Source organism: Bos mutus, chromosome 3 (assembly GCF_027580195.1).
Source record: "Bos mutus isolate GX-2022 chromosome 3, NWIPB_WYAK_1.1, whole genome shotgun sequence".
Classification (NCBI taxonomy): Eukaryota; Metazoa; Chordata; class Mammalia; order Artiodactyla; family Bovidae; genus Bos; species Bos mutus.
The window spans coordinates 92,500,819-92,523,063 of record NC_091619.1 but is presented as its reverse complement, the minus strand read 5'-3'; the positions used below and the strand labels follow the sequence as shown (position 1 = coordinate 92,523,063).

The window sequence follows — 22,245 nt, the reverse complement described above, 5'->3', positions numbered from 1 at the left end:
TTCATGTCCATTGAATTGGTGATGCTATCCAACCATCTCCTTCTCTGTCGCCCTCTTCTTCTGCCTTCAGTCTTTCCCAGCATCAGGGTCTTTTCCAGTGAGTCAGCTGTTCGCATCACTTGAAACCCAAATGTAGAGACTTCCGGATGATAACATGGGAGAATACTTTCATGGCGTTAGGATTGGTAAAGATTTCTTAAAGAAGGTACAGAAAGCACAACCATAGATGTAAAACCAATACATTTTACTATGTTAAGGTTAACTCTTCATGAAAAGACATCATTGCTGCTGCTGCTGCTAAGTCGTCTCAGTCGTGTCCGACTGTGCGACCCCACAGACGGCAGCCCACCAGGCTCCTCCGTCCCTGGGATTCTCCAGGCAAGAACACTGGAATGGGTTGCCATTTCCTTCTCCAATGCATGAAAGTGAAAAGTGAAAGTGAAGTCGCTCAGTCATGTCTGACTCTTAGCGACCCCATGGACCACAGCCCACCAGGCTCCCCCGTCCATGGGATTTTCCTGGCAAGAGTACTGGAGTGGGTTGCCATTGCCTTCTCCAAAGACATCATTATGAGAGTATAAAGGCTGGCACAAGGGTGGGAGAATATATTTCCCTAATTCATAACTAATGAAAGATTCATGTCCAGGATATATTTTAAAAAAACCTCCTACAAATAATTAGAAAATGATAGTCTAGTCTATTCAATAGACAAGAAACTTGAACTATTTCACAAAAGTCTCGCCAAATGGTCACGAACATAAAAAGATACTGAACTTTGTTGTTTTCAGGGGAATATAATTAGGACCACTATGAGCTACTAGTACTCACCTGCCAGAATGACTAACGTAAAAAAAGTGTTAGTGAAGATGTAGAACAATCGAAACTTCCATACACCATAGTTTGGAGTATTTTTGGCTCAGTGAGTACGTCAAGGGTATATCTTGTCACCCTGCTTATTTAACTTATATGCAGAGTACATCATGAGAAATGCCAGACTAGATGAAGCACAAGCTGGAATCAAGATTGCTGGGAAAAATGTCAATAATCTGACATATGCAGATGATACCACCTTTATGGCAGAAAGCAAAGAAGAACTAAAGAGGCTCTTGATGAAAGTGAAAGAGGAGAGTAAAAATGTTGGCTTAAAACTCAACATTCAGAAAACGAAGATCATGGCATCTGGTCCCATCACTTCATGGCAAATAGATGGGGAAACAATGAAAACAGTGACAGACTTTATTTTTTGGGCTCCAAAATCAGTACAGATGGTGACTGCAGCCATGAAATTAAAAGACACTTGCTCTTTGGAAGAAAAGCTATGACCAACCTAGACAGCGTATTAAAGAGCTGAGACATTACTTTGTTGAAAAAGGTCTGTCTAGTCAAAGCTATGGTTTCTCCAGTAGTTATGTATGAATGTGAGAGTTGGACTATAAAAAAAGTTGAACACCGAAGGATTAATGCTTTTAAACTGTGGTGTTGAAGGAGACTCTTGAGAGTCCCTTGGGCTGCAAGGAATTCCAACCAGTCAGTCCTAAAGGAAATCAGTCCTGAATATTCATTGGAAGGACTGTTGCTGAAGCTGAAACTCTAATGCTTTGGCCACCTAATCAGGTCATCTGAAAAGACCCTGATGCTGAGAAAGATTGAAGGCAGGAAGAGAAGGGGATGACAGAGGATGAAATGGTTGGATGGCATCACCGACTCAATGGACATGAATTTGAGCAAGCTCCAGGAGTTGGTGATGGACAGGGAAGCCTGGCGTGCTGCAGTCTTGGGATTGCAAAGAGTTGGACACGACTGAGCAACTGAAGTGAACTGAGAACTGTTTGACAGTGTCTATTAAAATTGGAGTGTGCATACCATAAGACTTAGCGAATTCATTCCTACACTGTATCTACTAGAAATATAAACATATGTGTGTGTATATATATATATATATAACACAAAAGATATGAATGACAATGTCATAGCAGCATGATTCTAATAACCTAAGACTGGAAAACAACATGAATGTCCATTTGCAATGAAATTGATAAATTGTGGATATTCCTACAAAAGAATACTATATATAGCAATAGAAATGAACAAACCATTGCTACATGTAGCCTCTTGGATGAATTTCACAAACATGTTGAGTGAAAGAAGCCAGACACAAAGGAAAATATGTGATATGAGTCCATTTGTATGAAGACGGACAAAACTACTTTTAATGTTAGAAGTAGGGATACTGTTTGACTTTGGGATGGAGGACAAGGGTAATGATTAGGAAAGGATACAAGGAGAGTGTTTCTTTATTGAGCTTGTACGGTTAAGACTTGTGTATATGTTTGTTGTTCAGTCGCTAAGTTGTGTCTGGCTCTTTGCCATCCCATGGACTATGGCACACCAGGCTTCCCTGTCCTTCACGATCTCCCAGAGTTTGTTCATATTCATGTCCAGGGAAGCACGCCAGGCTTCCCTTGTGGCTTAGTTGGTAAAGAATCTGCCCGCACTGAAGGAGACCTGGGTTCGATCTCTGGGTTGGGAAGATCCCCTGGAGAAGGGAAAGGCCACCCACTCCAGTATTCTGGCCCCTGGAGAATTCCATGGACTGCATAGTCCATGGGGTTGCAAAGAGTTAGACACTACTGAGCGACTTTCATTTTCATGTCCATTCAGTTGATCGTGCTATCTAACCATCTCATCCTCTGCCTCCCTCTTTTCCTCCTGCCCTCAATCTTTCCCAGCATCTAGGTCATTTCCAGTGAGTCAGCTCTTCATATCAGGTGGCCAAAGTATTCCAGCATCAATCCTTCCAATGAATATTCAGAGTAGATTTCCTTTAGAATCAACTGGTTTGGTCTTCTTGCAGTCCAACAGACTCTCAAGAGTCTTCTCCAGCACCATGATTCATCAGTTCTTCGGTGCTCAGCCTTCTTTATGGTCCAACTCTCACATCTGTACATGACTGCTTACCTTTCAGTATAACGTTATTTTCAAGTGATGTATGTAAAATGCTTATCATAGTGGCTGGTTTATTACTGCCAGTTCACTAACTGACAGTGTTAACTTTTTTACTATGGTTCAGTTCTCTGTAATGACTAGGTCAAGGAAAATGCTGTCCAGTAGAATTTACTGCAATTATTAAAAGTTCTGTATCTACAGTGTCTAGTCCCATAGCCTCTAGTCACATGGGGCTATTGAGTATTTGAAATATGACCGAAGAACTTATTTAAAGTTTTACTTAATTTTACTCAATTATAATTAAAATTTAAATACCTTTATGTGACTAATAGCTATCGTATTGGATATGGTAAGATATCCAGGTCTAAGGAATTGCCATGGGAATGAGTCAATGAAGGAGAATGACAATGAAGTTTATTTTAGTTGAATAATCAAGAAACTGAGAGGCCAGAGTGTCAGATGAATTGTGCATCTATACACTGAAGAATGCTCAGGGCAATGGCAAGACTGGGTTGGCATTGGAGGTGGTTAGGTAGGTTCCAGAGTCTTCAAAGAAGCATTTGGATAGAGGAGGGGAAAAGTGTAATGGACCAAGAAAGAATGCTCTTTCCCCTATGGGTTGCCAAAGATACTTGGATAGAAATGTTTCTGAAGCACAACTTAAGTAATTAAGAGTCCTTGAAAGAACAAGTTTTAAAAAGGAAGTGGTTAGGAGCAGTAGCAGTGCTTCAGAGCGGTGTTCTATGACAAAACTCTAATGTAGTAAAGAGGTATTGAAGAGCTGTGAGAGTAAAACTTGGTGCAGAGGTGGGAAGGGAAGCTAATTGCCAGGAGTAGGTGAAAGGTTAAGGTGTGGGCAGTTTTCAAAAAGCTCCTCCTGGTGAAAGCTGTAAGAAAGGAGGTGGTTGCTAGTGGGAGTGTGGGGTTTTGCTTTTGTTTAGCAAATGGTAGGAATTGAACTTGAGGAAGGACATGAAAAAGTGAAATTGCTTGGTGTTTTCTTTCAGTGCATAGAAGAAATCTTGAGGCTGAGTACCTACAGGGTCTCTGTGAGGTGAAGAAGAAGTGGCTGTAGAAATGTTGATTGGGCCAGATTTTGAACCATCTTGAATGGCATTGTGAAGAATTGTTGGCTTTATCTCATAGTTTATGGAGAGCCAAGGAAAGTTTTAAATATCTGAGGCTCCTATAAGAGCTTGTGCTTTATAAATACTATTCTGGCAATATCAAGGACTGTGGACTAAATGTAGCCAGACTGAAGACAGATTGCTTCATCAAGCAAGAAGTGATGAAAACCTGAAATAGGGCAATAACAGTTCATAGAATGAAGAAGAGTTGGGAGAATTTGACATTATAGTTTGGAAGTGGAATGAGCACAACTTGTGGTGATGGAATAAGGGAGAATAAGTGTTAGAACCTAGAGGTTTCTGAGTTGACTAGTTAACTGATGAATTTATATGAAGGGGCTAAAAAGAAAGAACCCAAGTTTGGGATGGTGGTCAGTTATTATATCTCAACAGTTGAGATATAATTCACCCATTTAAAGTAGACATTTCAGTGTTTTTGGTGCAACTACCATTACAATTTCAATTTTAGAATTTTTTTTTTGTCACCCTATAATGAAACTCACACTTATTAGCAATTACTCCTCATTTTACCCCACCTCCTTCTCCTACCTCCCAGCCCTGGGCAACCACTAACCTATTCTTGGTCTCTATGAATTTGCCTGTTTTTTCATATAAATGGAATCATACAGTATGTCCTTTGTGACAAGCTTCTTATTCAGCGTGTTTTCAAAGTTCATCCAAGTAGAGGTCTCTTTTTGCCTTGTTTTATGTATATTCATCTCTTTACATGTTTTGGCTCCTCTACTGGAGGCACTATTGTTATGTATTCTAAGCCTATATCTATTAACAGTATATATGCTGTATTTAGTTATGACTTAGCAGATATTTGCTGCATCATAAAGTTAGAAGGTTAACTCCACTAACCATGAAATTAACCTGAATGAGTTGCTCCCACACATGCTTACCCACCAAGATGTGTCTTTTTTTGCTGTCAGAATAAGTAGGTACCATGCCAAATGGTTCTGGTTCTGCCATTAACTCTGTATGACCTGGGTAAGTCATTATATTCTGGATACACTTTCTGTATCTGAAAAGAGTTATAAAAATCCCTAGTCTATATAGTACAGAGGAATAGCTAAGGTAATGCAGGTTGATGGGATTTGGATAGAATTGGGGTTCATCCAGACAGTCTCTGAGAAGAAATGAACACAGGTTTCCTCTCCTATCTAAAAGACGAGTATTCTTATGAAACTTTTTGTAAGGCAAAATGGCGAAAGCAGAAAAGCAATACCTTAGGATGCTGCTTCCTAACATATACACAAAACAAATAGAGATAAAGCCCAGATGCTCATCGATACAGTTCAAAGCTGACAACTTGATGCTGAGATGCCAAGTGTAGTTCCTGAGCGGGGAGCTTGGCAGTTCTACTCTTATTGTTTGTGGTGTGCGCTGCCTCTGTAATGGCTTAGGGCAAAACAAATGCTGAATGCTGTTTTTGCTTTTCACCTATTTTCTGGAAAATTTCCAGATTTATTTTGGTAAGTGAAAACAGGTACAGCCTTACAGTGGGGTTACATACAGTAAACCTATTGTAAGTCAAAAATGGATTTAATTCACCTAATGTACTGAATACCATGGCTTAGGCTCACCTGCCTTAAACATGTTCAGAACACTTATGTGAGCCTATAGTTGGGCAAAATCATCTCACACAAAGCCTGTTTTATAATATAGTATTGAATAGCCCCAGTATTCTTGCCTGGAGAATCCCATGGACAGAGGAGCCTGGCGGGCTACAGCTCATGGAGTTTCAGAGTCGAACGTGACCAACACACACACACATTGAATAGCTCATGTAATTTATTGAATACCGTACTAAAAACCAGAATGGTTAATTGGATACAGGAATGGTTGTCACTGTTTGTTGTGCACCCTTGTGATCACATGGCTGACTGGGAGCTGCTGCCCAGCATCATGGGAGAGTATCACCATGGGAGAGTATTGCTCGCTTGGGGAAAGACCCAAATTCAAAATTCAGAGTATGCTTTCTGCTGAGTATTTATGGCTTTCATACTTGTAAAGTTGAAAAGTTCTAAGTCAAACTATCATAAGTTGGGACGAGCTATACTAATGTAGGTCTTGTGCAAAAGTAAAGTGGCATGGGTGACCTGTAAATATTGGACTCTATTACCTGAAACTCCTGGGATAGGAGTATCCTTTTTTCACAAGATTTGGAATTTTGGCCCCTTAAGTCCTTTCAGTCCCATTTTACCAGGTCCTGGTTTTGTCAGTGGTAAACTGCTTCTTAGTCACCAACGTGGGGCGTTGTACTTGTGTCATGTTCTCTAGCTATTCTGTTTGGAATACTTAAGACCCTTATTTCTTAAGAACACTGACCAGTAGGCTCCCTGTTTTTCATAGCTTTATATTGTTTTAATATGGCTGCATATAGTTGAATACAAAAAAAAGATAAAGTTTAAAACCCACTCTATCCACCTTCCTGAAACAAGCAACTTATAACTGCAGGCCTACCTTACCCCTCTCATTTGGAGAATTGTTCATGCTTTTATTTAAAAAAACATATACTGAGTGTGTACTTGAATGCCATGTCTCAAATTAGTCCTTAGATCTCATAGCAATTCAATGGGAGAAGGCAGACATAGATGATCACAGTATGATATGGAAGTACAGTAGCAGCACACACCTGGAAGAAGCCACTGGGACAGGGTTTTGAAGCAACTGTCACCTGGTGTTTCTTTACTAATAAATATAACACAAAAGCAGCCTAATGAAAAGCACTAGTGTTCTTTAAGCCTCAGAATAACTGAGGTGACTCCCATTTTAGAGAGCAATCAAAAACTCAGAAAGGGTCAATGGCTGGGTTTTAAATAGGTTCTAGACTTAGATTCTATGTTTATCCCCTCGTCCTCACCATATCCATGCCCCTAAGCAAGAGTAGAAAGTACCCTTGCAGACTCCAACAGAGCTCTGCCACCCCCCTCTGTAAGCAAAGCTGGAGTCTCAGGTTCCCTTTTCTGTGTCTAGCCTGCTTCCAGTGTCGTCGGTGCATTGAGCATTCCAGGGCTGTAGCAGTAGCGAATATTGCTGATGTCATTGTTTGCCTTATTGGGATTTTGCTCTTTGTTTCACAGGGAGCTGTGATTGGTATAGACGATGAGGACGACAGCACCTTCACAATAACTGTTGATCAGAAAACCTTCCATTTCCAGGGTGAGCTGAAAGAAGAGATTTTTTTCTCTTCACAGTCCCAACTGCTTCTTTCCTTCTCCTTTGGGTTGTTTGCTGGATGACTAGAATGGTTTTTACAACTGATCCTGTATGAACGAGTACACAGGACCGTTCTGGATGAAGTGGTACTGCAGGTTAGGCAGGGATTTAATCGTATCTGCAGCGGATACAGATCTCTTTGAAACATCTGTGGATCTGGCTGCAGTTGGAGATTAAAAATTTAAATGATAAAAATCAGTGAAGGGAGAGAGTAATGGGCTGCTGCTGCTGCTGCTGCTGCTGTTGCTCCTGGCTTGTGTTTACAGAAGGTTGCTGATCTTCTTTATCGAGGAGTATGGCTCTCCTTCTGCATGAAGAGTCTAAAGACTGATTGTGAAGGTTGCAGTGTTTTTCCCTGTAAAACTCAAAATATAAATTAAATTGAAGCTAGTGGCAGCCTTTGGCTTAAGGTTTTGCTTTGCTTCAAGAACTACAAGTTTGCATTCATTTCATCTGCATTCTGTGTCTTGTCTGCCAGCCATCATTTCTCTGCTATTATCCTTTTTATAGTTAATAACACCAAATGCCATCTGCCACTGCTATGTTTCGGCATTGCATGCTCTGGTTCACCGGTAGAAAGGGTAAGGTACTGGATGATCATTCTCATTTCATCTTGCTTTGAAAACTCTAAACCAGCAAATAAAAGTCAGTTTTAATGATCCTGTCCTAATGTACTCTCATCTGTTAGGAGTGTCTATTAGCTTTGATACTAATGTTTTTGCTATTTTTGTCTATTGAGAGTAACCTCTATTTTATATTTAAAGCAGTCCAAGAAACTTAGAAATTGAGAATATTTGCACTTTTTCTGAACTACAAGTGACAGTGCACTGTGATAGATGCTAGGTATACCAGGATAAAAAAAAATAGTAAATCAATTTATTGTTTAAAAATGTTTTGGTTATGAAGTCTAACAGTGACCAGATATGTGAGATGTTCAGACAGCTATTGTCCTTCTGTATTAGGATAGTATATTGCAGTAATTTTTCTTCATTGTCTTGTTGGCACATAGAAATGAAAGATGCAGCTTATATATAATAAAGACAAGCCAATGTACTCACTTGTGATATCTCTAATGCTTTTAGGAAAAAGCATTCTTAGAGTATTTATTACGTTTGGTCATATTCTTTACTCAGAACTGCTTTTAACTAATACTCTCTTGAAATTTTCTACTACATTTAATTTCATAAAACATTTAAAATCTTAGTTTAAGAAAGTCCGTGGCCTTTATTTTTAGGTTAAATATGTAATGCTGCTTATCAGTGAAACCAGATAATACCCACACTGTGGAACTCTTTACTTGAATGAACTTGAATACTTCAACGTATTTTAAGTAGTAGCTGCTAGATACAGGTAAAGACTGCAGTATGAAATTCCTCTGCAGTTACTAAGAAGACATCTTCTTTGGACTTCAGAAGCTGTATTGTTTGCCTGTTTAAAGGAGAGGAGACTCAGGCCTCTAGAGTAAAGGCACCTCTCCGTTCTCTAATTTAAATTATTTATGTTAAACTGATCTTCCCTTTAACACTTCTGTATTTATGTTGTTTGCTTGTAAAACAAGTGATTCCTTTAATGAATCATTTAAATGACAAGGATAAATAAGTGTTATATGTATTTTTTAAATGGATACTTAGTTCTGAGACTGTTGGATTCATTAGTTTATTTTCTACTGTAATAGTTTTGGAAGTCTCAGACAACATGAGATTATTTGGTTTTTGTAAAGAACTCTAATATTCTTTATATTCTTGGACATAATAAGAATTATTTTGCCTTCGTAGGTCCTTGCTCATAAGTTTGCTGAAAAATTGATGAAATTTTCCATGTCTAAGGTCTTATATTCTTGATTAGAATTGAAAGCAAGTTAAGATGGATATACATTAGCATGTGTGTAAATGTGTTGACTTTTTAAAGTTTAATATAACAGAATTTTTTGAAGCAAGTGAAAAGTATCAATTGAGACATCAAGTATCAATTGAGACATCTATAAAACAAATTCTGCTTACTTTCAACTCTTAAAGGGAAAGCTAGAATTTGTTTAGATCCACTAATTTGTTCAACATCTATTTTAGATATTATTTTAAGTTCTGGGGATACAGTAGTGAACAAAATATAAAATTCCTCCCCTCTGTAGCATCTAATCTGGTAGAGGAGAAAGCCAATAAATAAGATAAATTGGTAAAATATAAGGAAATAAGACAGTGCCAAGTCCTGGCAAGAAAAAAAAAAAAATGCAGGAAAGAAGAAAATGAAATAGAAGTGTGTGTATATTTGTAGGGGGTGGCTTAAAATTTTAGATGGCTAGGGAGACTCATTGGGATGATGCCTTTCGGTGAAAGACCTGAAGGAAGTGAGGGAACAAGCTTATATGGCTTTGTTGGGGATGATGGTGAAGAGTAAATCACTCCAGGCAAAGGAAACAGTAAGTGCAAAAGGGTGTGCCTGCCGTATTTGAAGACCTGCAAGGAGGCCCGCTGTGGTTGGAGTGCGGATAATCATGGGGAGGGTAGTGTGAGATGATGTCTAAGAGGTAACATTGTATGAGGCCTTACATGGCACAGTAAGGACATTGAATTATACTGAGATAAGCCATTATAGATGATTTTAAGCAGAGGAGTGACATGATGTGATTTTTAAACAGTTATCACTCTGGGCACTGTTTTGAGAATAAAATGCAAGAGGCAGGAACAGAGCAGAGAAACTAATTAGGAGGCTAGAGTAATCCAGAAGAGAGATGATGGCGGCTCCCATGTGGTAGCAGTGGGAGTAGAGAGGTAGTGAGAGATGGTTGAATTGTGCATGTGTATTTAATCAACTCTATTGAGGTATAATTAATATGCAATAAAATGTATACTCTATAAAATTCAGTGAATATTGACAAATTTACTTACTAATATAGCTGCTACCATAGTCAAGATCTGGAACATTTCTGTCATCCAGAAGATTCTTTTATTCTTTTGTCAGTCTACACTCCAGCCCCTGGCTCCAGACAGCAACTGATCTACTTTCTATCGCTAAAGATTAGATTTTTCTTTTGGAGAGGTTCACACAAATAGAATCTTTCAGTATGTACTCTTTTTTGTCTGGCTTTATTTTAGCTCAGTATGTTTTTAATGCTTGTCCATCTTGTTCCATGTATTGGTAGTTCCTTTTATATTGCTAAGTAGTAGTTTGTTGTTAGGTATTATATTTTTTTGAAGGTTGTACTGTAGCATGTGAAAAAAAGACAGTAGGAAGACAGGATGACACCATATTTTTGACTTGAGCCAGACGGGTGTTGCCATTAACTGAAGTGGGGAACCAGTTGGGGGTGGCGGACAGGTGGGCATCGAGAGCTTAGCCTTGGACATTCTTATAATAAAGTTCTAGATGCCTATCAAATGTCCAAATGGAGATGTCAAGTAGGCAATTGAAGTGTGGCGTTTAGGAGAAAAGTTCAGGCTTTAAATAAATAATAAATTTGGGAGTCATTGGCATATAGATGGTATTTAAGCTGTGAGAATTTGGGAGGAAGTATGGAGAGAAAAGAGAAGAGGTCCAAGTAATGAACTCTGGAACACTCTAACATTTATTTAGAAGCACAGAGGAGAAGTGGAACTAGCAAAAGAGATCGAAAAGAATCAACCAAAAAAGAGGAAGGAAACCAGGTGAATGTGGTACCCAGAAAACCAAGATAGGAAGTGTTTCTTGGAGGTGAGAGGCATCAGCAACTGTGTCAAATGCTCCTGATTGAGAAAGTTGAGGGCTGAGAAATGATCACAAGATTTAACAATTAAGTCTATTGATAACCTTGAGAAGAGCAATTTAAAATTAAGAGTATAGACAGTGCTTTTAAGTTCTGCTATAAAGGGAGGGTGAGAAATACAATAGTAGCTGGGAGAGGGAAATAAGTTTTTTAAAGATAAGAGCAATAATGACATGCCATTCTTATGCTGTTGGTAGTGACTCAGAGAGAGGAAAAGTCGATGACGCAAGAGAGAAAAGGGAAAATTATTAGATCGGTGTCTTTGAGACAGCAAGACAGGATGACACCTAATACACAGGGAGGGCATTGTGTTTGGCTCAGAGCATAGACAATTCATCCATAGTAACAAGAAAGTCAAGTGTATAGTATATATGTAGACAGAATGTTATCCATCATCTTCATTTCCACTGCGGTTTGACTCTAGTTGACCTACAGGTCCTGTATCCTGAAACATATTTTGTTAATCATAAAGAGGACTGGTGCCATGAAGAGAACAAACTTTCCTGAAACAATAGATAATTTTTCATTATAATGATTCTCAGTTCTGGTAGCTTGATATTTCAGAGTAGCTACAATTTTAAAGAGATATCATAAAATTCTCAAAACAAAGTTAATTTAAATTAACTTTAGTTTTGAAAAACAAACAAACAAAACTCCTTTTCCCCTCTTTAGGTAATAATTGAAATTACAGTCCTTGCATGTTAGAGCTTTAAACAGATTTGAAACCTACAGCTTCATTATGTCATTTTTCAGAGATTAAAAAGAAAATGATTGCCAATTCATCTTTATAAACTGGCTCTTCTGATAAGAGCAAAAAATGATTCCTTTTTCTCTCAGTCAGCCAGAGTTGTTTGCATTTGGATTCTTAGCTAGACATTGTGTGGATAGCAGTTTTGGTATCCATTAGATTGGCTGTTGCGTTCAAACATTTAATGTATGAATAGTATGTGTAACTCCCTGTACTCAGAACTGTATACAGGTTAATAAGACATAAGCCAGGATGTTAGCGAGCTTGTGAAGAAGTAACTATAATGTAGTATGAAATATGCTCCAGTAGTAGAAATATGTATAGGACACTGAAATAATGGAGAGGCAAAAGAGACAGTCAGTACTTCACAAAGAGCAGAGTTTTTCTTGTTACCAAGTAATTCTTTTTAAAATAATAACAACTTAAAATTATTCTAGTTCTAAAAAATTTCAGGTTGTCTAGAATTACATAATATAAAAACTAAAAGTCCCTGTCCCCAAGCTCTGTCTCTCACCTCCCCTTCCTTGCCTCCTCTATCTGGTAGAGTTCTGAAGTCTGAAGAGAAGTTTACCAGGCGGAGGGGTGTTGTAGCATTTGCAAAGGTATGGAAATATGATGCTACCACATGTGTTCAAGAACTTTGAATGTTTGGTACCATTAGGACAATGGACAGGAGTTGAGGCAGAGGCCTACATCTAATATGAAAGGGTTTTATTTTTATCCTGAGGTCTGGTAGGAGCCAATGAAGCAGAGTTTTAAGCAGAGATTAGATAGAGTAAGACATGGTTCTCTAGATAAAGAGCCTTGATTTTTAAGGCCCTGAGTGGATTAAAGCCATTGGTAATGGGAAAGGAGAAGAGGAAAACAGACTTGAGATTTTTTTAGTAAGTAAATCTTTAGGAATTGTTGGTTGCTTGGGAAATGGGAGCTGAGAGAATGAGAGTAGTAAAGGTGTAAGAAGGATGTGGCTTACTATTTTGTTTGGATGTTATCAACATCTGAAGTAGAGAATCTAGAACAGAGATGGTGTGGGACTTCTTAAATTTGAGGTGTCTTTGGGACATACAGGTGTTGATGGTGATGCCAGTTGGGTCTAAGTCTGGGCTTCCCGGGTGGTGCAGTGGTAAAGAATCTGTTGGCCAGTGCAGGAGACACAGGAGACATAGGTTCCGTCCCTGGGTTGGAAAGATCCTGTGGAGAAGGAAATGGCAACTCGCTCCAGTATTCTTGCCTGGAAAAGTCCATGAACAGAGGAGCCTAGTTGGCTACAGTCTTTGGGGTCACAAAGAGTCAGACACAACTGAACATGCATGCCTTCCTTCCTGGGCTGAAGATGGAGATTAGTGGTTATCAACATATTACTGGAAGGTAGAATTATTAATAGAATTTAGAAAATTGAATGCTTCAGGGCTAGGCAGATATGTAAAGGAGTGAAGAGTAAAGCTGACTGAAAACTAGCGATTTGGAGAGCTTATGCCCTGTTTGAAGGGGTAGCTAGTACTTAATTCCAGACAGTTGTAGACTTTTGGTAATGCTTGTCCAATATTTTCAAGAGAAAACTGTCCGGTTTTTCAAGAGAAGCCAGAAATCCAGATTTTTTTTGTATGTGCAAGAGTTTGAATATGTGCATATTAAATCTTCCAGTTTTAAAAAACAATTACGTAGACCAATGCAATGCATCTATGAGCTAGCTAAAACCTAAATATTTTAGTCTGTGGTTAAAACTATGGTAGTGGTGGTTATGAACCTTCTGGCAGATGTGAATGAGAAGAGAGCCTCCAAACCTGGCAGTGTACTAGGGTGGGACCATCAACAGGCTCAAAGGAATGATCAGAGAGGTTGAGGTGAAAGCTACTAGCTTCAACCATATGAAAGTACATACTGTTTTTATCATTCAAAAGTAGTTACATATTGGCAGTTCATATGTGACAACTTAATAAAAGACTAAATAGACCATAATTCGTACTAATTAGAAAGATATCCAGTTATTTGAATTTTACCTTCAAAAATTATATTTATTTAATGCTTTTATATACGTATATAATGATTTATAATGTTACTGATAGTGTATTGGAATAATGGTAATGATAGCTACATTTATCAAAGGTTTATTTTATACTATTCAGAGTTTTACGTAGTTTAACCCATTCAGTTTTTATGACCTTATGAAGTAGGTACTATTATTTTTATTTTATGGGTAAGGAAACTGGGGGCCACGTACATGTAGGTAACATTAGGCAGAAATGGAATTTGAACACCAACAGTTGTGCTCTAGAGGCATTCTCTTAGATGCTACAAAAAAGTTATAGAAATTTGTCAACTAGTTTATAATTAACTTTTATAATTTTATCTAGAAAGGAATTGGTGTAAAATATAAGGAACTTCAAATTACAGTGCTGCTGCTGCTGCTGCTGCTGCTAAGTCACTTTAGTCGTGTCCGACTCTGTGTGACCCTATAGACGGCAGCCCACCAGGCTCCCCCGTCCAGGGGATTCTCCAGGCAAGAACACTGGAGTGGGTTGCCATTTCCTTCTCCAATGCATGAAAGTGAAAAGTGAAAGTGAAGTCGCTCAGTCGTGTCTGACCCTCAGCGACCCCATGGACTGCAGCCTACCAGGCTCCTCTGTCCATGGGATTTTCCAGGTAAGAATACTGGAGTGGGGTGCCATTGCATTGGCAATTGCATTGCCAATTTTAATGCAATTAAAATTTTTTGTGGTGTTCTACATGTTCCGTTGCTTAGTAGAAATAGCAGTAGTGGCAGTAACAGCTACTACTAAATATGTCTTGTAAACTAGGCACTCTGTTTAACAGGCAATGTACATTACTTCCATAATTCCTAAACTCCCCAATGAGGTAGTTATATTTCCAGTTTTAGAATCAGAAAAACTGAGTTTCAGAGAAGCTAAACGCCCAGGATTAGTAGATTGTGCCTACGTCTGTCTAGATCAGTAGCTCTTAAAGTGCAGTCCCAGGCTAACCTAACTGGCATCACCTGGGAACTTGTTGAGACCACAGAATATCAGGCTGAGCCCCAGACTTGCTGAATCAGAAACTCTGGGAATGAGTCCTCTAGTGATTCTGACACACACTGAAGTTTGGTAATCATTGATCTGGATCCAGGGTTTCGTGTTGTTATTCTGCTTTATTCTCATAACCTTATATACTAGGTGTAAGTATCCCCAAGTTATATGTGTGAAAAGACACAGAAAGTCAGGGGTCCTGGCCTTGATCTTAGATTGTTTTTTACTATGTCGGACATGACTGAGCGACTTCACTTTCACTTTTCACTTTCATGCATTGGAGAAGGAAATGGCAACCCACTCCAGTGTTCTTGCCTGGAGAAATCAAGGGATGGCGGAGCCTGGTGGGCTGCCGTCTATGGGGTCGCACAGGGTCGGACATGACTGAAGTGACTTAGCAGCAACCTACATAAACCCTGGAGGAGGGCATGTCAACCCACTCAAATATTCTTGCTTGGAGAATCCTCATGGATGGAGGAGCCTGGCAGGCTGCAGTCTATGGCATCGCAAAGAGTCGAACACAACTGAGCGACTGAGCACAGCACAGGAACCTACATTAAGGGCTTCCCTGGTGGCTCAGTCATATAAGAATCCACCTGCCAATGCTGGAGACTAGGGTTTGATCCCTGGGTCAGGAAGATCCCATGGAGAAGGAAATGGCAACCCACTCCAGTATTCTTGCCTGGGAAATCCCATGGACAGAGCAGCCTGGCAGGCTACAATCCACGGGGTTACAAAAGAGTTGGAGACAATTTAGCAACCAAACAACAGCAACAACCTACGTAGAAGGAGTCTCTTGCCTTAAGTAAACCTGGTGTGTGGAAAAAAAATCTAAATTTTTATAAGGTGAAAATTAGCAATATGTGATATTCTTTCATTATAAAATAATCCTTTACTTTCAAAGGATTTTAATAAAGGCATTCTTTAATCAGTGTGTTTTCAAAGTGATTTAAATATGAAATTTGTTTGCAGATTTATTTGGGTATACCTTTAAAGCAATACAATTTGCATAAGACAAAATTTAACAGTCTTAAACAATAAAAAGTGTTTAAATTAGAAGAACCTTTAGGAACTGTGTAAGTCTAGCAGAGTCATCTGTTGCACTGATCACTGACCTTTTCAGCTCAGTCCATTAGAGCTTGCTTATTTATTAAAATGCAAAATTACTATAAATCAGCCCAGTGGTGAAGGAAAGTGTTTAATTTAGAAATGTTATATTGATCAAGGATATTAGGGCAACCCTTACTGCATTAACATCAATCAACATGGCATGACACATCTGTATCATTAATCATTTAGAAGAAAAGACTTAACTCATAGTTGCAGGCTTGTGCTTTAAAAATAAGTTAGTCTTTTGCTTTAAAAATAACCATCTCAGCATTATCATTAGTAAACAGATTCCATTATTCTATTGATTACAGACTTAAAAAACTTTCCTTCTGTGGTTATAGTTTTTATTTTTATGTGATAACCCCTCCTCAAAACAAAATAACCGCTTATAGATTTCATTTAAGGGAAATAAATCCCCTATAACTAATTCTCTAGTTAGATGTTATAATTTCACTAGGCATCAGGAGGGGAAATGCTACTGAATTCATGTATTGGGAGTTTGTTACATTACTGTAGGAGAATTGGATCTCAGTGGTGTACCATTCTTCTTAATTTGCTTTCTGTTTGTGATCCTCCCTGAATTTCTGAAATTATATTTTATCAAAATTTAACCAATTGTGGACTATTTGGCTTACTGAATAGCCAGGATTAGTTGATATATAATTTTTTTTCTTAATTATTTACATTTTATCCCACCATTTCCTTTTTCATCATTTTTGAGTAGTAAAATTAATAACTGCTCACTGTAGAAATTTGGGGAAATAGAGTAGTATACAGCTGGTACTAATAATCGCCCATAATCATACCAGAAGATAATTATCAGTAACATGCTTATGGATTCCTTTCTGATATTTCAGTTTTTGTGTGAGAGTATATGTTTGTATGTGTGAATTGTACAAAATTGAGTCATTCCGTGTAAATAAATTTCCATACTCAATTTTAAATATTATATTATGAAAAATTTCCCATGACACTGAATGATCTAAGAAAATGTGATTTCTAATAGTTTGTGTTATATGATTTAATAAATCATACTTAACCATTCATCTGTATTGTACAGATTTTTCTCTATATTAAATAATACTGTGTTGAATATCCTCATACATAAGTCTTCAGCCAAATCTCTATTTAGCTTAGGATAGATAGATTCATAAAATAACTTGTCAGAACAAAAAACATAAATATTTTAATATTCCTGAAATACTTTATTCCTTATATAAACCTTCCCCTGTAGCTTTCAAGGGAGATTGTCAATTTATATTTCCCTTCTGCTTCATCACACCATCAGCATTTGGCATTTTAATTTTAAAAGAATACCAACCCAGTGTCCTCAAGAATAAAATGTGTTTATTTCTTGTTTGGTCAATTACTCATTCTTCTGTCCTTGTTTTTGTTGGTGGTGGTATGCTCATGCTTTTCTTATACTCTCCTTTTTGAAAGGGTAGACTCATTCATTATATCTTGCTAAGTAATCTTTTTATCTAATTTGGAACACGTTGCTGGTAGGTAGTATTGTGCAGAGTAAATGAAGATATATAAAGAAGAGCATTTCCCTGCTTTAATGTATAATGTATAACTGAAAATGTGCATGGAAGGAAACTGAGTTGAACAGACTTGCAGGGTGTAAAGGGGGTGCATTCTCACCACATACTATGAAGTCCTTATGACACCTTGACTTTTAGACATAACATTTATTCATAAAACATATTCATACATTTTGTACCTTTCTTTTAAAAATGAACGTATAGGCAATGGACTAAAATCTTAGGGGCTAAAGTCTAAGGAGTGTCCTATTGATGATCAAGATTTACTGCTTTTAGCATGCCTAATGATTTCTCAATTGATTTCTCCATTATGTTTATAAAGTTTATATTAATTGTCACCCCTATTGGCACTTTAATTTTTCTCTTTTTCTACTAATTAAAAGAATGGTGAAATAAATGTGAAATATATTAAAATAGTTGCATGAGCAGTGCTCTTCCAGTGGAGGTGGTGACGCTATAAGAACTAATTGTTGCCTGGCAGGCTTTTGCAACACACTTTTGCACTGTGTGTTGGCGCAAAATGTCCACTTGTTGCTTGATGTAAGAAAATTAAAACTTTCTCTGAGGAGTCGGTGTATAAGAAAGTACAGGTTATATGGAAGGTTGAATAGGCCAGCACTGCTTATGTAAAATGTAGTCTCATTCCTCAGGAGACTTTGGGGACTCAAAACTGACTTAGCCCTCCTCCAGGGGATTTTCCTGACCCAGGGATTGAACTCATGTCTTTTATGTCTCCTGCATTGGCAGGCAGGTTCTTTACTACTTGCTCCACCTGGGAAGCCCCATGACTTAGGGCATAGTGAGCATTAAATTATATACACTTATAAGTATAACAGGAATTCAGAGAAGGAAATTACAGTGATAGTTAGATTTTCTCTGTTTTTCAGACTTTTAATAAAAGCATTTTACATGTGCAACCTTATTTAGAAGCCTAGATGTGAGACTGAAAAAGGTATAGTTGCTCTGGTAAAAGTCAAAGGGTTGAGGGCCTACATCTGTGCCCTAGGAACTTTGAGAAAATACCAGTGTTCAATTTATTGCAGCCATTCTTTCTTTTTATTCATCCATTCATTTATTTTCATTGTCAACAAATAATTGAATGCTTATTGTATACCAGGCACTAGGCTGTTTCCTGAGCATACAGTAGTGAGCAAAGCTAAGCCCCTATCCTTAAGGGTCTCACATTTTGAAAATCATTATTCTAGAGGAATCTTCCTGCTTGCACACTTTCAGGTAGTTCTCTGACTCCAGGTTAAATATCCAAGAGTTAAAGCGGTATCTTTTAATAGTGTCTAGACTGCAGTCACCTTTTAGCTAACTCGATGGTGAACTCCCTAAGAAAATACTTACTTCTGCCAAGGTTATCTTTGGCCTTTCAACCTCCTTCACTAACACTGCATGTAGTTTATGAACTACATGTAGTTTATGAACATTCTCATGATTGTGGTGGCTTTAATCAGTGTACTCCACATGTAACATTGTTTCAGCATATAAATTCAGGTTATGTTTCACCATTGCATTTTGTTAATATTAAACTTCGAGAACCCTAAGACAATTTGACTCATACCTCTGGAAAAATAATTAGAATTCAGGTAAACTATAAAGAAGCTGCATCTTTGCTGGGTTGGTGACTTTAATGAGGATATATCTGCTTTGGATGGGACTGCCTAGTGGGTGGAATTAGTGGATCATATAAAAAAGATTTAAGCTAAGCCCTTGTACATGGATGATTTAAGTCAAGTGGGGATGAGTGTCAATGGGATTTTTTTTTTTAAATCTTGGAGAGAGTGATTGACTAGAAATCTTTTCTGGAGGTGATTCTATTCTAGAAGTGAGCCTCTGATGAATAAAAGAAGGGAATGGAGTGGAAAGGAGCAAACATTTAGAGTGCAGTTAATGTGATGCTAGGCACCATAATCCTCATATGTACCCCCACATATCTTTGTGAGATAGGTATTTTTATTCCCATTTTATAGAAAAGAAAACTGAGGCTTGGAGAAGTTTTTATCCAAGGTACCACATATGGGAGGTTGCTGAGCCTGAATTCAGGCCCATGCTATCTTCATTATACAGTGCTACTTCTCCACAACTCTTTTCCCTTTTTACTCTTAGTCGCACTGACTTCTCTTTTCACCATGCCTTAACCTCCCTGCAGCTCTAACTTCAGGCTTCCCTGGTGGCTCAGTGGTGAAGAATCTGCCTGCTAATATAGGAGATGCAGGTTCAATCCCTGGGTCAGAAAGATCGCCTGGAGGAAGAAATAGCAACCCACTCCAGTATTCTTGCCTGGGAAATCCTTCTGTCAAAGGAGCCTGGCAGCCTACAGTCCAGAGGATCACAAAGAGTTAGGCGTGACTTAGCAACTAAACAACAACAATGCTATGACTTCAGTTCTGTTTTCTCTTCTGAATAATCCAACATTCCTACTCTGACGGTAGTTAGGGTTTTCATGCTACCCGGTGGTTTGGTTGGCATAGTTTCTCCTGTGCTCAGTGTGTATACAAGTTGCTAGTTGTCAGTTGTCATTGGCAGTGGCCCAACTGAAGCAAGGGAACTGGGATATTGGTCGAAATAGACTAGTGTGAAGCATGAGGTGAGCAGTCTGTCACCAAGTGTGAGGGAGGCTTGGAAGTGTGGCTGAAGAGAGTCTCAGGAATGTCTCTGTATGGATTTAAAGGCGGCATATCAAACACACATTGACCTGTACCCTGTTTAATTTTACTTCTATTCTGATTGCAGAGTTCTCATAATATGTCAACTGAGATAGCATGCTCAAGTTATTGAGGAAAATAGGCCAATATATCTTACAATATTTATTCCTCCTTTGCAGAGGAAGTCCTGCCTCCCTGAGAAACCTAAATGTGGAGCAGGGGGTCATCAGTAAAAGGAGGATGGTAATACCAAGCTCCAGAATTGTACTGTTAGAGAAAATGTATATAAATACTCAATATGGTGCCTGATAAATAGCAGTGCTCAAAAAATAGTAGCTGTTGTTATTATTGTTTTTTATTTTATGAAGTTGCTGATGATCATTCTGCTGCTGTTTTTGGTTTTCCCTTTTCTCCTTTTTCTAGCTAAGGGTTTGGGTTAGAGGTAACCCAAATTAGGTTTTTGAAAGTGCCACAGGCAAGAGCACGATATGAGGGATAGAAAGCTGATTCCCTGCTAGTCAGGGAGCTCTCAGTTTAGTAGGAGGAAGGACTATGGGAATATTTACTAGAAAGATGACAATGAGGATAGCAGCTTGAGCTTAACATGTGTTTTCTCATTTCCCTCTTTTAACAACCCTAAGAAATAGTTTTGAGGAAACTGAGGCACAAAGTGCTAAATCACTTATCCAAGTGATTTAGTTTGAAACAGCTAGTTACAGTGCAATGTAAAAGTGATAGAGATGTACTGAGATGTAGAAAAGAGAACTGATGGAGGCAGGAAGACGTCACAGAAGAGATGGTTTTGATACGGATTTTGAAGGATGGAAAATACTTCAAATGAGATGTAGTCAGGCAGGAAGAGAAAAGAAAGAACATTTACCAAACTTCACAGAAAGAAAGGAGAAGCACGTTCCAGATAAAGGGAAAGTATGTGTACAAGCTTGGAAGGATGAAAAAGAAATGTAGGAAGTGCAGTACATTTGAGAATACATTGGAGGTGAGGAAAAGGAGCTTGAGTTCTGTTTGGAACTAGATAGATCATCAAAGGTCTCATACACCAGAATGATAAACTAAAACCCCTTTTCTATAAGTTAGCGAGAAACATCAGTTATTTTAGTCATGGAAATGTCATGATCCCTTTTGGTGGCTTAGAAGGAACACTGGGAGCTGTTTGTGGAATGCTTTGAAGAGAAGTGAGATTGGAGGCAGGATGCCTGGTTTGGAGCTTACTGCAGAGGTTCTGGTAGGAGGTGATGGGGTCTTGAACAAAGGCAATAAGAGTGCCCCAGAGAGGATAAACACAGAAAAATGGATATGACAGGCAGATTTTGGTGACCATTTCTAAGAAGATAGGGGGAAAGGAGTGCAGAATTATCCCAGGCTTTCTGACAGAGTGATGGGAGGATGGCAGCACTGTTCTTTCAGATGTATTAAGGACTGTGTCTTTTTCACTGCAGTGTCCCCAGTGCCTACCTGCTGTGGACACATATGCCCTCAATGCACACACACACACACACATATATATATATTTTTTTTTTTCAATGAAAACGTAATTTTGGACTATGTCAGGGTAAATGCAATTGTTTAAGAAAAACAGGTGATATTCTCCCACTGAAGGAAGCCTCAGGGCTTCAGATCCCTGAGAAAAATAGTCTTCAATTAAGAAGTATCAGAAGGTCAGCAACTTAGGCTTGGAAAGAAGTGCTTACACCTGGGGATCAGTATCTGACTTATACTAGAACACAGTGTACTCTGATTTGTTAATGGGAAGACCACAAGTAGAATACGACTGAAGTATATAAATTAATTCTTGACCATGTTCTCTGTGTGGAAGTTTCTAGCCATCTTGCAGCACTTTTGAATGTGAACTAACTGGAGTCCTTTCCTTTCAGGAATCTAAATTTTTAGGCTAGTGAAATAAGTCAGGGTAGTGCCATAAATGTAATATTTTACTAATATGAACAGGTTAGTTCATGGTAGACAGAGAGAAGCAAATCTGAATTATAGGCTATCTGAAAAGAAATGCCCTTTTCTAGCTTTATCTGTGGACACTAGAATTAAGCTAACGTTGTATGATGTATTTTTTTAGCATGTTTATCATCATTAAGAATTTCTTCTATTGTTATTTGCAC

At 38.3% G+C, this 22,245-nt stretch overlaps 1 protein-coding gene across 5 annotated transcripts in view; it reads left to right on the top strand.

The window, feature by feature from the left end:
* The window catches only part of OSBPL9 (oxysterol binding protein like 9), a 266,125-nt gene that overhangs the window by 148,962 nt on the left and 94,918 nt on the right, over positions 1 to 22,245 (top strand). For all 5 annotated transcript variants that reach the window (XM_070368082.1, XM_005894723.3, XM_070368081.1 and 2 more), the window contains exon 3: positions 7,163 to 7,241. In XM_070368082.1, the coding sequence (XP_070224183.1) occupies positions 7,163 to 7,241 (79 nt within the window). The remainder of the gene's footprint in view (positions 1 to 7,162; positions 7,242 to 22,245) is intronic.